The 17,895-nt window shown below is 54.4% G+C and overlaps 1 protein-coding gene across 1 annotated transcript in view; it reads right to left on the bottom strand.

Annotated features, from left to right (window-relative positions):
• SPTBN4 (spectrin beta, non-erythrocytic 4) overlaps positions 1–17,678 on the bottom strand; it is a 55,981-nt gene extending 38,303 nt beyond the window's left edge. The window contains 8 exon segments of the mRNA XM_085531603.1: positions 645–832; positions 6,568–6,680; positions 7,974–8,089; positions 9,799–9,879; positions 11,022–11,113; positions 12,441–12,614; positions 15,858–16,009; positions 17,477–17,678. Coding sequence (XP_085387729.1) covers positions 645–832; positions 6,568–6,680; positions 7,974–8,089; positions 9,799–9,879; positions 11,022–11,113; positions 12,441–12,614; positions 15,858–16,009; positions 17,477–17,663 — 1,103 coding nt within the window. The 5' untranslated portion in view covers positions 17,664–17,678.
• Between the last annotated feature and the right edge of the window lie 217 nt (positions 17,679–17,895).

Here is a 17,895-nt window from a genome sequence, read left to right on the forward strand (position 1 = left end):
TGGGGCAGGGTCACTTATGGGGCAGGGTTGGGTCACTTATGGGGCAGGGTTGGGGCAGTTATGGGGCAGGGTTTGAGGTCCCACCCCACACCCACTGCCCCCCATGGGACCCCAAACTCCCCATAGGAGTCACCCCCAGTGCCCCATAGTGGACCGACCCCAAACCCACTGCCCCCCACGTGCCCCCCAGTGCCCCATATCACCCCATAGACACCCCATAGCGCCCCATAGATATCCCATAGACACCCCATATCGCCCCATATCTCACTTGCAGGGTTTCTCCATGGTACTGAATGCACTGAACGCCTGCAGCTGTTGCTGCACCCCCAGCACCCCATAGCGCCCCATATCCCCCCATATCACCCCCATATCCCCCCATATCCCCCCATATCACCCCCATATCACCCCCATATCCCCCCATATCACCCCCATATCCCCCCATATCCCCCCATATCACCCCCATATCACCCCCATATCCCCCCATATCACCCCCATATCACCCCCATATCCCCCCATATCACCCCATAGCGCCCCATAGCGCCCCATATCACCCCATAGACACCCCATATCCCCCCATATCTCCCCATATCCCCCCATATCCCCCCATATCACCCCATATCCCCCCATATCCCCCCATATCTCACTTGCAAGGTTTCTCCATAGTACTGAATGCACTGAACGCCTGCAGCTGCTGCTGCACGCCCTGCAGGGAGTTGGCGAATCTCCTCTCGTTGATGCTGGACTCGGTGCCGCGGATCCAGGACAAAAGTTCGGCCGCTAAAACCTCGTAACGACGCGTCAGCGCAGAGACCGACAGAACTGAGTCCAGGAACTGGGGGGGACAGGGACAGTAATGGGACACAGACACTGTAATGGGACACATAGAGAGACCCTACAACAGGGACCCATAGAGACACCCTACAATGGGGACACAGAGACACTATAACGGGATCCTATAGAGAGACACTACAATGGACCCTATAGAAACCCTACAATGGGACCCTATAGAGACACACCCTACAATGGGGACCCTACACATGGAGAACACATAGCGGGGACCCCATAAAGGGGGATCTTATAAGGGAGGACACTACAGGGGAGACCCTATAAGGGAGGATCCCATAAGGGGGGACCCTATAAGGGGACCCTACAGATGGAGACCCCATAGGGGGGACCCTACAGGGGAGACCCTAAAGAGAGAGACCCTATAAGGGGGGATCCTATAAGGGGGGACCCCACAGGGGGGACCCTACAAAGGGGGATCCTATAAGGGGACCCTATAAGGGGAGACCTTATAAGGGGAGACCCTACAGATGGAGACCCCATAGGGGGGACCCTATAAGGGGGGATCCTATAAGGGGACCCCATAGGGGGGACCCTACAGAGGGGACCTTATGGGGGGGACCCTACAGGGGAAGACCCCACAGGGGGGACCCTATAAGGGGAGACCCTACAGAGAGAGACACCCTACAACAGGGACCCCATACAGACACACCCTACAATGGGACCCATAGAGAGACCCTACAACGGGGACCCTATAGAGACACACTACAATGGGGACCCCACACATGGAGAACCCATAGGGGGAACCCTATAAGGGGGATCTTATAAGGGAGGATCCTATAAGGGGACCCCATAGCAGGGACCCTACAGATGGAGACCCTATAAGGGAGGATCCTATAAGGGGGGACCCTACAAGGAGGGATCCTATAAGGGGACCCCATAGGGGGACCCTACAGGGGGATCCTATAAGGGGAGACCCTACAGAGAGAGACACCCTACAATGGGACCCATAGAGACACACCCTACAATGGGGACCCATAGAGAGACCCTACAACAGGACCCCATAGAGAGACCCTACAATGGACCCTATAGAGAGACCCTACAACGGGACCCTATAGAGACACACCCTACATTGGGGACACTACACATGGAGAACACATAGCGGGGACCCTATAAAGGGACCCTATAGAGAGAGACCTTATAAGGAGGACCCTACACATGGAGAACCCATAGCGGGGACCCTATAAAGGGAGACCCTATAAGGGAGGATCCTATAAGGGAGGACCCCACAGGGGGGGACCCTATAAAGGGAGACCCTATAAAGGGAGGATCCTATAAGGGGGGACCCTATAGAGACAGACCCTACAACGGGGACCCCATAGAGAGACCCTACAATGGACCCTATAGAAACCCTACAACAGGACCCATAGAGACAGACACTACAACGGGACCCATAGAGAGACCCTACAATGGGGACACACAGACACTACAACGGGACACTATGGGGGATCCTATAGAGAGACACTACAATGGACCCTATAGAAACCCTACAACGGGACCCATAGAGACACACCCTACAATGGGGACACTACACATGGAGAACACATAGCGGGGACCCTATAAGGGGGATCTTATAAGGGAGGACACTACAGGGGGATCCTATAAGGGAGGATCCCATAAGGGAGGATCCTATAAGGGGGGACCCCACAGGGGGAACCCTACAAGGGAGGATCCTATAAGGGGAGACCCTACAGAGAGAGACCCTATAAGGGGGACCCTATAAGGGGGGACCCTATAAGGGGGGACCCCACAGGGGGGACCCTATAAAGGGAGACCCTAAAGAGAGAGACCCTATAAGGGCGGACCCTATAAGGGGAGACACTACAGAGAGAGACCCTACAAGGGGGACCCTACAGATGGAGACCCCATAGGGGGGACCCTACAGGGGAGACCCTATAAGGGGGGATCCTATAAGGGGACCCTACAGATGGAGACCCCATAGGGGGGACCCTACAGGGGAGACCCTATAAGGGAGGATCCCATAAGGGGGGACCCTATAAGGGGACCCTACAGATGGAGACCCCATAGGGGGGACCCTACAGGGGAGACCCTAAAGAGAGAGACCCTATAAGGGCGGACCCTATAAGGGGAGACACTACAGAGAGAGACCCTACAAGGGGGACCCTACAGATGGAGACCCCATAGGGGGGAACCTACAGGGGGAGACCCTATAAGGGAGGATCCCATAAGGGGGGATCCTGTAAGGGGACCCCATAGGGGGAACCCTACAGGGGAGAACCTATAAGGGAGGATCCTATAAGGGGAGACCCTACAGAGAGAGACCCTACAACGGGAACCCATAGAGAGACACTACAATGGACCCTATAGAAACCCTACAACAGGACCCATAGAGACAGACACTACAACGGGACCCATAGAGAGACCCTACAATGGGGACACACAGACACTACAATGGGACCCCATAGAGACACCCTACAATGGGGACCTATAGAGAGACCCTACAACGGGACCCTATAGAGACACACCCTACAATGGGGACACTACACATGCAGAACCCATAGGGGGGACCCTATAAGGGGAGACCCTATAAGGGGAGACCATACAAAGGGAGACCCTACAAAGGGGGGACCCTATAGAGACAGACCCTACAAGGGGGACCCTACAGATGGAGAACCCATAGGGGGGACCCCATAAGGGGGGACCCTATAAGGGAGGATCCTATAAGGGGACCCCATAGCAGGGACCCTACAGATGGAGACCCTATAAGGGGAGACCCTATAAGGGGATCCTATAAGGGGAGACCCTACAAAGGGGTGACCCTATAAGGGGGGACCCTGTAAGGGGGGACCCTATAAGGGGGGACCCTACAGATGGAGACCCCATAGGGGGGACCCTACAGGGGAGAACCTATAAGGGGATCCTATAAGGGGAGACCCTACAGAGAGAGACCCTATAAGGGGGGACCCTACAAAGGGGGGACCCTATAAGGGAGGATCCTATAAGGGGGGACCCCACAGGGGGACCCTACAGGGGGAGACCCCACAGAGGGGACCCTATAAAGGGAGACCCTATAAGGGAGGATCCTATAAGGGGGGACCCTATAGAGACAGACCCTACAAGGGGGACCCTACAGATGGAGAACCCATAGGGGGGACCCTACAGGGGAGAACCTATAAGGGAGGATCCTATAAGGGGACCCCATAGCAGGGACCCTACAGATGGAGACCCTATAAGGGAGGATCCTATAAGGGGGGACCCTACAAGGGGGGATCCTATAAGGGGACCCCATAGGGGGGACCCTACAGGGGGAGACCCCACAGGGGAGACCCTACAGAGAGACACACCCTACAATGGGACCCTATAGAGAGACCCTACAACGGGACCCCTATAGAGACACCCTACAATGGGGACCTATAGAGACACACCCTACAACAGGGAACACAGAGAGACCCTATAACAGGACCCTATAGAGACACTACAATGGGACCCTATAGAGAGACACTACAATGGGGACACACAGACAATACAATGGGACCCTATAGAGACAGACACTACAATGGGACACTATGGGGGATCCTATAGAGAGACACTACAACGGGACCCTATAGAAACCCTACAACAGGACCCTATAGAGAGACACTACAATGGGGACCCTACACATGGAGAACCCATAGGGGGGACCCTATAAGGGGGATCCTATAAGGGGACCCCATAGCAGGGACCCTACAGATGGAGACCCTATAAGGGAGGATCCCATAAGAGGGGATCCTATAAAGGGAGACCCTATAAGGGAGGATCCCACAAGGGGGGATCCTATAAGGGGACCCCATACAGGGGACCCTACAGAGGGGACCCTACAGATGGAGACCCCATAGGGGGGACCCTACAAGGGGGGATCCTATAAGGGGACCCCATAGGGGGGACCCTACAGAGGGGACCTTATGGGGGGGACCCTACAGATGGAGACCCCATAGGGGGGATCCCACAGGGGGAGACCCTATAAGGGAGGATCCTATAAGGGGGATCCTATAAGGGAGGATCCTATAAGGGGACCCCATAGCATGGACCCTACAGACGGAGACCCTATAAGGGAGGATCCCACAAGGGGGGATCCTATAAGGGGACCCCATACAGGGGACCCTACAGAGGGGACCCTACAGATGGAGACCCCATAGGGGGGAACCTACAGGGGGAGACCCTATAAGGGAGGATCCCATAAGGGGACCCCATAGGGGGAACCCTACAGGGGAGAACCTATAAGGGAAGATCCTATAAGGGGAGACCCTACAGAGAGACACACCCTACAACGGGAACCCATAGAGAGACACTACAATGGACCCTATAGAGAGACCCTACAACAGGACCCATAGAGACAGACACTACAACGGGACCCATAGAGAGACCCTACAATGGGGACACACAGACAATACAATGGGACACTATGGGGGATCCTATAGAGAGACACTACAACGGGACCCATAGAGAGACACTACAATGGGGACACAGAGACACTATAACGGGATCCTATAGAGAGACCCTACAATGGACCCTATAGAAACCCTACAACGGGACCCATAGAGACACCCTACAACGGGGACCTATAGAGACACACCCTACAACAGAACACATAGAGAGACACTACAATGGGGACACACAGACAATACAATGGGACACAGAGAGACCCTATAATGGGGACAACGATACTACAATGGGACACTATGGGGGATCCTATAGAGAGACACTACAACGGGGACCCTACAGATGGAGACCCCATAGGGGGGACCCTACAGGGGAGACCCTAAAGAGAGAGACCCTATAAGGGGGGATCCTATAAGGGGGGACCCCATAGGGGGGATCCTATAAGGGGGGATCCTATAGAGACAGACCCTACAAGGGGGACCCTACACATGGAGAACCTATAGCGGGGACCCTATAAGGGGAGACCCTATAAAGGGAGGATCCTATAAGGGAGGATCCTATAAGGGGACCCCATACAGGGGACCCTACAGAGGGGACCCTACAGATGGAGACCCCATAGGGGAGACCCTACAGAGAGACACACCCTACAATGGGACCCTATAGAGAGACCCTACAATGGGGACCCATAGAGAGACCCTACAACAAGACCCTACAGATGGAGAACACATAGCAGGGACCCTATAAGAGGGATCCTATAAGGGAGGATCCTATAAGGGAGGATCCTTCAGGGGGAACCCTACAGGGGAGACCCTATAAGGGAGGATCCTATAAGGGGACCCCATAGCAGGGACCCTACAGATGGAGACCCTATAAGGGGTGACCCTATAAGGGGGGACCCTACAGATGGAGACCCCATAGGGGGCCCCTACAGGGGAGACCCTAAAGAGAGAGACCCTATAAGGGGGGATCCTATAAGGGGAGACCCTACAAGGGGGACACCCCATAGGGGGGACCCTACAGAGGGGACCTTATGGGGGGGACCCTACAGATGGAGACCCCATAGGGGGGACCCTACAGAAGGGGACCCCATAAGGGGTGACCCCAGAGGGGGTTCTACATGGGGGGACCATTCAGGGAGGGACCCTACAAGGGGGACCCTACAGATGGAGACCCCATAGAGGAGACCCTATAAGGGGTGACCCTACAAGGGGTCCCTACAGGGGAGACCCTACAAAGGGGGATCCTATAAGGGAGGATCCTATAAGGGGGGACCCTACAGAGACAGACCCTACAAAGGGGGATCCTATAAGGGGACCCTATAAGGGTCCCTATGGGGCCGCCCACCTTCCCGATGCGCTTCCCCTCCACAGCCAGCGCCTTCATCCTGGAGAAGTGATGGTAGAACGACACCACGTAGGTCACGATGGATTTCTCATCGGGGTCCTCCATCAGCACGTCTGTCAATGGGGCAGGGACACAATAATAGGGATCAATGGGGCAGGGATCAATGGGGCAGGGATCAATGGGGCAGGGACACAATAATAGGGATCAATGGGGCAGGGATCAATGGGGCAGGATCAATGGGGCAGGGAGCAATGGGGCAGGGATCAATGGGGCAGGGATCAATGGGGCAGGGATCAATAGGGGCAGGGACACCAATAATAGGGGCAGGGACCCCCCATATCCCCCCATAACTACCCCATATCCCCCATTCTTGCCCCTATATCCCCCCATATCCCCCTATAACCCCATATCCCCCCTATATCCCCGTACCCTCGGGGTCCAGCAGTCTGCTGATCCCCAGCTGTGTCTCCCCATATCCCCCCATATCCCCTATAACCCCATATCCCCCTATAACCCCATATCCCCCTATAACCCCATATCCCCCTATAACCCCATATATCCCCTATAACCCCATATATCCCCTATAACCCCATATATCCCCTATAACCCCATATATCCCCTATAACCCCATATATCCCCATATCCCCTATAACCATCCCATATAACCCTATATCCCCTATAACCCCATATCTCCCCATACCCTCGGGGTCCAGCAGTCTGCTGATCCCCAGCTGTGTCTCCCCATATCCCCTATAACCCCATATCCCCCCATATCCCCTATAACCCCTATATCCCCCATAACCCCATATCTCCCCCCATATATCCCCCCATATCCCCTATAACCCCCATAACCCCATATCCCCCATATCTCCCCATACCCTCGGGGTCCAGCAGCCTGCTGATCCCCAGCTGCGTCTCCCCATATCCCCCATAACCCCATATACCCCATAACCCCATATAACCCCATATCCCCTATATCCCCTATAACCATCCCATATAACCCTATATCCCCCATACCCTCAGGGTCGAGCAGTCTGCTGATCCCCAGCTGTGTCTCCCCATATCCCCTATAACCCCATATACCCCATAACCCCATATACCCCATATCTCCCCATATATCCCCCCATATAACCCTATATCCCCTATAACCCCATATCCCCCATACCCTCGGGGTCCAGCAGTCTGCTGATCCCCAGCTGTGTCTCCCCATATCCCCCATAACCCCATAACCCCATATATCCCCTATAACCCCATATCCCCTATATCCCCCTATATCCCCCATACCCTCGGGGTCCAGCAGTCTGCTGATCCCCAGCTGTGTCTCCCCATATCCCCTATAACCCCATATAACCCCATATCCCCTATATCCCCTATAACCATCCCATATAACCCTATATCCCCCATACCCTCAGGGTCCAGCAGTCTGCTGATCCCCAGCTGCGTCTCCGCGGTGCTGAACGCACTTTGCAGGTTGTGGGTCGCGTTGGACTTGGTCAGTTTATGGAAATCCACCAAATCCGGCCTATGGACGGACCCAAATCCGGCTCATTTCAACCCAAAACACAACCAGCCCCACAACTGACCCCACAACCGAGACCCACAACTGGGACCCACAACCGGGACCCACAACTGGGACCCACAAGTGCCCAGTGTTTGTGGATCAGGGTGTTGAAGGCTGAGCCCCACAACCAGCCCCATAACTCAGCCCCATAACCAACCCCAGCCCCATAACCAACCCATAACCAACCCCAGCCCCATAACCGACCCCAGCCCCATAACCGACCCCAGCCCCATAACCGACCCCAGCCCCATAACCAACCCAACCCCATAACCAACCCCAGCCCCATAACCAACCCCAGCCCCATAACCAACCCCAGCCCCATAACCAACCCATAACCAACCCCAGCCCCATAACCAACCCAACCTCAGCCCCATAACCCCCCCCCCCCAGCCCCATAACACCCCCAGACCCTATAACCTCCCCCATACCCCATAACATCCCCCCAAACCCCATAGCCCCATAATCCCTCCCAGACCCCATAACCCCCCCCAGACCCACATCTGAGCCCCACAACCAGCCCCATAACCAACCCAACCCCATAACCACCTCAACCTCAGCCCCATAACCCCCCCCCCATACCCCATAACACCCCCAGACCCTATAACCCCCCCCCCAGCCCCATAACCCCCCCCATACCCCATAACCCCTCCCAGACCCAAATCTGAGCCCCACAACCAGCCCCACATCCCAGCCCCACAAGTGACCCAGCCCCATAACCAATCCCAGCCCCACAGCTGACCGTTGTTTGTGGATGAGGGCATGGAAGGCTGAGCCCCACAACCAGCCCCATAACTCAGCCCCACAACCAGCCCCACAACCCAGCCCCACAACCCAGCCCCACAACCAGCCCCAAAACCCAGCCCCACAACCCAGCCCCACAACCAGCCCCACAACCCAGCCCCACAACCAGCCCCAAAACCCAGCCCCACATCCCAGCCCCACATCCCAGCCCCACAACTGACCGGTGTTTGTGGATGAGGGTGTTGAAGGCTGAGCCCCACAACCAGCCCCACATCCCAGCCCCACAACCAGCCCCACAACCCAGCCCCACAACTGACCGGTGTTTGTGGATGAGGGCGTTGAAGGCTGAGCTCCACAACCAGCCCCACAACCCAGCCCCACAACCAGCACCACAAGTGACCCAGCCCCACATCCCAGCCCCACAGCTGACCCAGCCCCATAACCAATCCCAGCCCCACAGCTGACCCAGCCCCACATCCCAGCCCCATAACCAATCCCAGCCCCACATCCCAGCCCCACAGCTGACCGTTGTTTGTGGATGAGGGCATTGAAGGCTGAGCCCCACAACCAGCCCCAAAACCCAGCCCCACAACCCAGCCCCACAAGTGACCCAGCCCCACATCCCAGCCCCATAACCAATCCCAGCCCCACAGCTGACCCAGCCCCACATCCCAGCCCCATAACCAACCCCAGCCCCACAGCTGACCCAGCCCCATAACCAATCCCAGCCCCACATCCCAGCCCCACATCCCAGCCCCACAGCTGACCCAGCCCCACATCCCAGCCCCATAACCAATCCCAGCCCCATAACCAATCCCAGCCCCATAACCAATCCCAGCCCCACAGCTGACCCAGCCCCACATCCCAGCCCCATAACCAATCCCAGCCCCACATCCCAGCCCCACAGCTGACCCAGCCCCACAGCTGACCGGTGTTTGTGGATGAGGGCATTGAACGCCAGCCCGTCCCTCCAGCTGGTCGTGAAGTTCTGGACGTTCACACCTGGGTACCTGACATGGGGGGGAGATGGGGGTCAGCCCCAATGTGGGGCTGGGGGGGGGGTTATGGGGCTGGGGTTGGCTATGGGGCTGGGTTATGGGGCTGGGTTATGGAGCTGGGGGATGGCTATGGGGCTGGGTTATGGGGCTGAGGGATGGCTATGGGGCTGGGTTATGGGGCGGGGTTATGGGGCTAGGGGATGGCTATGGGGCTGGGTTATGGGGCTGGGCTATGGGGCTGGGGTAGGCTATGGGGCTGAGTTATGGAGCTGGGGGATGGCTATGGGGCTGGGGGCTGGGGCTTGGGGCTGGCTATGGGGCTGGGTTATGGGGCTGGGGTTGGCTATGGGGCTGGGTTATGGGGCTGGGCTATGGGGATGGGGTTGGCTATGGGGCTGGGCTATGGGGCTGAGGGATGGCTATGGGGCTGGGTTATGGGGCTGGGTTATGGGGCTGGGGGATGGCTATGGGGCTGGGTTATGGAGCTGGGGTTGGCTATGGGGCTGGGTTATGGGGCTGGGGGATGGCTATGGGGCGGGGTTATGGGGCTGGGGGATGGCTATGGGGCTGGGGGCTGGCTATGGGGCTGGGTTATGGGGCTGGGGGATGGCTATGGGGTGGGGTTATGGCACTGGGTTATGGGGCTGGGTTATGGGGCTGGGTTATGGGGCTGGGTTATGGGGCTGGGTTATGGGGCTGGGTTATGGGGCTGGGTTATGGGGCTGGGTTATGGGGCTGGGGGCTGGCTATGGGGCTGGGTTATGGGGCTGGGGGATGGCTATGGGGCTGGGGTTGGCTATGGGGCTGAGTTATGGGGCTGGGGGATGGCTATGGGGCTGGGTTATGGGGCTGGGGTTGGTTATGGGGCAGGGGTTGGGCTGGTTATGGGGCTGGGGTTGGTTATAGGGTTGGGTTATGGGGCTGGGGGTGTTAGTTATGGGGCTGGTTATGGGGCTGGTTATGGGGCTGGGGGTGTTAGTTATGGGGCTGGGGTGGTTATGGGGCTGGTTATGGGGCTGGTTATGGGGCTGGGGTTGGTTATGGGGCTGGGGGTGTTAGTTATGGGGCTGGGGCTGGTTATGGGGCTGGTTATGGGGCTGGTTATGGGGCTGGGGGTGTTAGTTATGGGGCTGGTTATGGGGCTGGGGTCTCACCCCGCCGTCTTCATCTGGCACCACAGCAGCAGCGCGTCCTTGGCCGAGCGCGTCTCACGATTGTCCTCAGTCTTGATCTTAATCACCTGGATCTATGGGGCAGCCATGGGGCAGCCATGGGGCAGCCATGGGGCAGCCATGGGGCAGCAATGGGGCGGCCATGGGGCAGCCTATAACCCCCATCTATGGGGCAGCCATGGGGCAGCAATGGGGCAGCAATGGGGCAGCCATGGGGCACCCTATAACCCCACATCTATGGGGCTGGGGGGGGTCCCCACTCTATAACCCCACCCTATAACCCCACATCTATGGGGCTGGGGGGTTCCCACCCTATATCCCCCAATATATTAATACCTGGAACCTGAGGATGATGGTCCATATGAGCCCTATAACCCCATATATCTATATCTCACCCCATAACCCCATATATCCCTATAACCCCATATATCTATAGGGCCGTACCTGGAACCTCAGTATAATGGTCCATATGAGCCCTATAACCCCATATAACCCCATAACACCCCATATATCTATAACCCCATAACCCCATATATCTATATCTCACCCCATAACCCCATATATCCCTGTAACCCCATATGTATCTATAGGGTCAATACCTGGAACCTGAGTATAATGGTCCATATGAGCCCTATAACCCCATATAACCCCATAACCCCATATATCTATAACCCCATATATCCCCATAACCCCATATATCCCCATAACCCCATATACACCTATAGGGCCGTACCTGGAACCTCAGTATAATGGTCCATATGAGCCCTATAACCCCATATAACCCCATATAACCCCATATAACCCCATATAACCCCATATAACCCCATATAACCCCATATATCTATAACCCCATATATCCCTATAACCCCATATATCTATATCTCACCCCATAACCCCATATATCCCCATAGCACCCCATATATCCCTATAACCCCATAGCACCCCATACACCTATAGGGTCAATACCTGGAACCTGAGTATAATGGTCCATATGAGCCCTACAACCCCATATAACCCCATATATCCCCATAACCCCATATATCCCTATAACCTCATATATCTATATCTCACCCCATAACCCCATATATCCCTATAACCCCATATATCTATAGGGTCAATACCTGGAACCTCAGTATAATGGTCCATATGAGCCCTATAACCCCATATAACCCCATAACCCCATAACCATATATATCCCTATAACCCCATATATCTATATCTCACCCCATATATCCCCATAACCCCATATGTATCTATAGGGTCAATACCTGGAACCTGAGTATAATGGTCCATATGAGCCCTATAACCCCATATAACCCCATATAACCCCATATAACCCCATATATCCCCATATATCCCCATATATCCCCATAACCCCATATGTATCTATAGGGTCAATACCTGGAACCTCAGTATAATGGTCCATATGAGGCCCAGCGTCAGCCTGTGGTTCCCATCCACGATGTCATGTGACCCCACGTTCTCCAAATGGACGCGCTGCTCCTTTAAGAACTGCAGCACTTTGTCCACGGTCTCCAATGAGTGAATCCGCATCCGGCCGCGCGTCGGACGGGGCTGAAATGGACCAAAAATGGGGGAATTTAACCCAAAATCACTGTGGGGTCAATACATCCCTATAGGGACCCAAACCCCCATTGGGATCAATGGGGTCATTACATCCCTATAGGGACCCCAAACCCCATTGGGATCCATTGATCACAGTCTCCAATGAGTGAATCCGCATCCGGCCGCGGGTCGGACGGGGCTGAAATGGACCAAAAATGGGGGAATTCAGCCCAAAATCCCATTGGGGTCAATGGGGAATAAAGCCCTATAAGGACCCCAAACCCCATTGGGATCAATGGGGTCATTACATCCCTATAGGGATCCCAAATGGGGCCCCAAATCCCATTGGGGTGAATGGGACCATTGAATCCCTATAAGGACCCCAAAAAGACCCTAAGATCCCATTGGGATCAATGGGGGCATTAAAACCCTATAAAGACCCCAAATCAGACCCTGAGATCCCATTGGGGTCAATGGGGGATTAAAACCCTATAGAGACCCCAAATGGGGCCCAAAATCCCATTGGGATCAATGGGGGGGTTAAAACCCTATAGAGACCCCAAATCAGACCCCAAAATCCCATTGGGGTGAATAGGGGAGTTAAAACCCTATAAGGACCCCAAAATCCCATTGGGATGAATGGAGGCATCGAATCCCTATAAGGACCCTAAAATCCCATTGGGATCAATGGGGTCATTACATCCCTATAGGGATCCCAAATGGGCCCCAAAATCCCATTGGGGTGAATGGGACCATTGAATCCCTATAAGGACCCCAAATCAAACCCTATAAGGACCCCCAAATCCCATTGGGATCAATGGAATCATTACATCCCTATAGGGATCCCAAATCAGACCCTAAAATCCCATTGGGATCAATGGGGGAATTAAAACCCTATAGAGACCCCAAACCCCATTGGGATCAATGGGGGGATTAAAACCCTATAGAGACCCCAAATGGAGCCCCAAATCCCATTGGAATGAATGGAGTCATTGAATCCCTATAAGGACCCTAAAATCCCATTGGGATCAATGGGGTCATTACATCCCTATAGGGATCCCAAATGGGCCCCAAACCCCATTGGGGTGAATGGGACCATTGAATCCCTATAAGGACCCCAAATCAAACCCTATAAGGACCCCAAACCCCATTGGGGTGAATGGGACCATTGAATCCCTATAAGGACCCCAAAAAGACCCTAAAATCCCATTGGGATCAATGGGGGAATTAAAACCCTATAAGGACCCCAAACCCCATTGGGATGAATGGAGGCATCGAATCCCTATAAGGACCCCAAATCAGACCCTATAAGGACCCCAAACCCCATTGGGATCAATGGGGGGTTAAGACCCTATAGAGACCCCAAATCGGGTCCTAAAATCCCATTGAGATCAATGGGGTCATTACATCCCTATAGGGATCCCAAATCAGACCCTAAAATCCCATTGGGGTCAATGGGGGAGTTAAAACCCTATAAGGACCCCAAAATCCCATTGGGATCAATACATCCCAATAGAGACCCCAAATGGGGCCCCAAAATCCCACTGGGATCAATGGGGGGGTTAAAACCCTATAGAGACCCCAAATGAACCCCAAAACCCCATTGGAATGAATGGAGTCATTGAATCCCTATAAGGACCCCAAATCAGACCCTATAAGGACCCCAAACCCCATTGAGATCAATGGGGGGGTTAAGACCCTATAGAGATCCCAAATCTGGTCCTAAAATCCCATTGAGATCAATGGGGTCATTACATCCCTATAGGGATCCCAAATCAGACCCTGAGATCCCATTGGGGTCAATGGGGGAATAAAACCCTATAGAGACCCCAAACCCCATTGGGATCAATGGGGGGATTAAAACCCTACAAAGACCCCAAATGGGGCCCAAAATCCCATTGGGGTGAATAGGGGAGTTAAAACCCTATAAGGACCCCAAACCCCATTGGAATGAATGGAGGCATCGAATCCCTATAAGGAACCCAAATCAAACCCTATAAGGACCCCAAACCCCATTGGGATCAATGGGGTCATTACATCCCTATAAGGACCCCAAAAAGACCCTAAAATCCCATTGGGGTGAATGGGGGGATTAAAACCCTATAAAGACCCCAAATCAGACCTTGAGATCCCATTGGGGTCAATGGGGGAATAAAACCCCTATAGAGACCCCAAACCCCATTGAGATCAATGGGGGGATTAAAACCCTATAGAGACCCCAAATGGGGCCCCAAATCCCATTGGAATGAATGGAGTCATTGAATTCCTATAAGGACCCTAAAATGCCATTGGGATCAATGGGGGAATTAAAACCCTATAAGGACCCCAAACCCCATTGGGATCAATGGAATCATTACATCCCTATAGGGATCCCAAATGGGGCCCCAAATCCCATTGGGGTGAATGGGACCATTGAATCCCTATAAGGACCCCAAAAAGACCCTAAAATCCCATTGGGGTGAATGGGGGAATTAAAACCCTATAAGGACCCCAAACCCCATTGGAATGAATGGAGGCATCGAATCCCTATAAGGACCCCAAATCAGACCCTATAAGGACCCCAAACCCTATTGAGATCAATGGGGGGGTTAAGACCCTATAGAGATCCCAAATCGGGTCCTAAAATCCCATTGGGATCAATGGGGTCATTACATCCCTTTAAGGACCCCATTTGGGGTGGGGGTCTCAGGGTCCCATTACAGGTTATAGGGTCCCATTATCAGTTATAGGGTCTCATTACAGATTATAGGATCCCATATAACTTATAGGATCCCTTATAGGGTCTCACCATGTCCTCCCCCAACAGCAGCCCTAATAGCCGGGTCAGTATCACCCCATTAGGGTTATAGGGTCCCATTATGGGTTATGGGGTCTATAAGGTCCCATTACAGGCTATAGGGTCTATAGGATCCCTTATAGGGTCTCACCATGTCCTCCCCCGACAGCAGCCCCGATAGTCTGGTCAGTATCACCCCATTAGGGTTATAGGGTCCCATTACAGGCTATAGGATCCCATTATGGGTTATAGGATCCCATTATGGGTTATAGGGTCTATAGGATCCCATTATGGGTTATAGGATCCCATATAACCTATAGGGTCTCACCATGTCCTCCCCCGATAACAGCCCCAATAGCCGTGTCAGTATCACCCCATTAGGGTTATAGGGTCCCATTACAGGCTATAGGATCCCATTATGGGTTATGGGGTCCCATTATATGTTATAGGATCCCATATAACCTATAGGGTCTCACCATTGTCTCCCCCGATAACAGCCCTAATAGTCTGGTCAGTATCACCCCGTCCCTGAGGTCCCGGTACAGGTCGGTCACGTGACAGTCGATCTGCGCCAGGTGCGAGTTGAGCCACTTGACGAAGGTTTTCATCTGCACCGACTCGCGCTCGTCTGCAGGGGGCGACAGAGAGCAGCGCCATTGGGTATAATGGGGCCATAGGGTACAATGGGGCCATTGGCTACAATGGGGCCATTGGCTACAATGGGGCCATTGGCTACAATGGGGCCATTGGCTACAATGGGGCCATAGGGGATAATGGGAGCCATAGGGGATAATGGGGCCATTGGGTACAATGGGGCCATAGGGGATAATGGGGCCATTGGATACAATGGGGCCATAGGGAATAATGGGAGCCATAGGGAATAATGGGAGCCATAGGGAATAATGGGGCCATAGGGGATAATGGGGCCATAGGGGATAATGGGGCCATAGGGGATAATGGGGCCATAGGGGATAATGGGGCCATAGGGGATAATGGGGCCATTGGGGATAATGGGAGCCCATAGGAAATAATGGGAGCCCATAGGGAATAATGGGGCCATAGGATAGAATGGGGCCATTGGATAGAATGGGAGCCATAGGGAATAATGGGAGCCATAGGGAATAATGGGAGCCATAGGGAATAATGGGAGCCATAGGGAATAATGGGAGCCATAGGGAATAATGGGAGCCATAGGGAATAATGGGAGCCATTGGATAGAATGGGGCCATTGGGGGCCATTGGATAGAATGGGTCCATAGGGAATAATGGGGCCATTGGATAGAATGGGGCCATAGGGAATAATGGGGCCATAGGGAATAATGGGAACCCCATTAGAAATAATGGGACCCCCATAATAAAAACACGACCCCCCCCAAAATAAATAACGGGACCCCCCCCCATTATAAATAACTGGATCCCCCCCATTATTAATAATAGGACCCCCCATAATAAATAACGGGATCCCCCCCATAATAAAACACGACCCCCCCCTCAATTGACCCCCCCATTAATAAGACCCCCTCAGTAGCCCCCCCATTAATGAACCCCCCCAATATCCCCCCCATTAAGACCCCTCCCATTAATAAGACCCCCCCAGGAAGCCCCCCCACATTAATGAGCCCACCCCAATAACCCCCCATTAATGAGACCCCCCCCCATTAAGACCCCCCAGTAGCCCCCCATTAATTAGACCCCCCCCAATAGCCCCCCCATTAAGAGCCCCCATTAATAAGACCCCCCCCATTAAGACCCATTAATGGGACCCCCCCCCACAGACCCCTATTATCCGCCCCCCACCCTTTATTCCCCCCCCCAGCCCATTGATACCTATTAACGGGACCCCCCCATTATACCCCCCCCACCCCATAGCCCCCCCATTATAAACCCCCCCCCATTGATCCCCATTAACGGGACCCCCCCCATTATAAGCCCCCCCCTCATTGATCCCCATTATAACCCCCGCCCCCAATTGATCCCCATTATAAGCCCCCCCCCCCCATTATAAGCCCCCCCCCATTGATCCCCATTATAAGCCCCCCCCCCATTGATCCCCATTATAAGCCCCCCCCCATTATAAGCCCCCCCCCCCATTTACCTGCCAGCGCTTTGATCCTGGAGCACTCGAATCCTTTTTGGGGGGGGGCTCCGTTCTCGTCCCCCCCCCCTCGGCTCAATGTTGGGGGGGGGGCGCTGTCCGTGGGGGGGGGAGGGGGGGTCCCGTCCCAGGGGCCGTTGTTGTTATTGGAGGGGGGGGGCACCTCCACCGGCCCCACCTCAGCCATCGTCCTATAAGGGTGGGAGACCCTATAGGCCCCATAGAGACCCCAGACCCCATAGAGACCCCATGCAGCCCTATAGACCCCATAGCCCCCCATACAGCCCTATAGGTCCCATAGAGACCGCAGACCCCATAGAGACCCCCAGACCCCATAGAGACCCCATGCAGCCCTATAGGCCCCATAGAGACCCCAGACCCCATAGAGACCCCCAAACCCTATAGCCACCCCATGCAGC

Source organism: Coturnix japonica, unplaced genomic scaffold (assembly GCF_054131305.1).
Source record: "Coturnix japonica strain WE unplaced genomic scaffold, WE-NBRP24 Scf043, whole genome shotgun sequence".
Classification (NCBI taxonomy): Eukaryota; Metazoa; Chordata; class Aves; order Galliformes; family Phasianidae; genus Coturnix; species Coturnix japonica.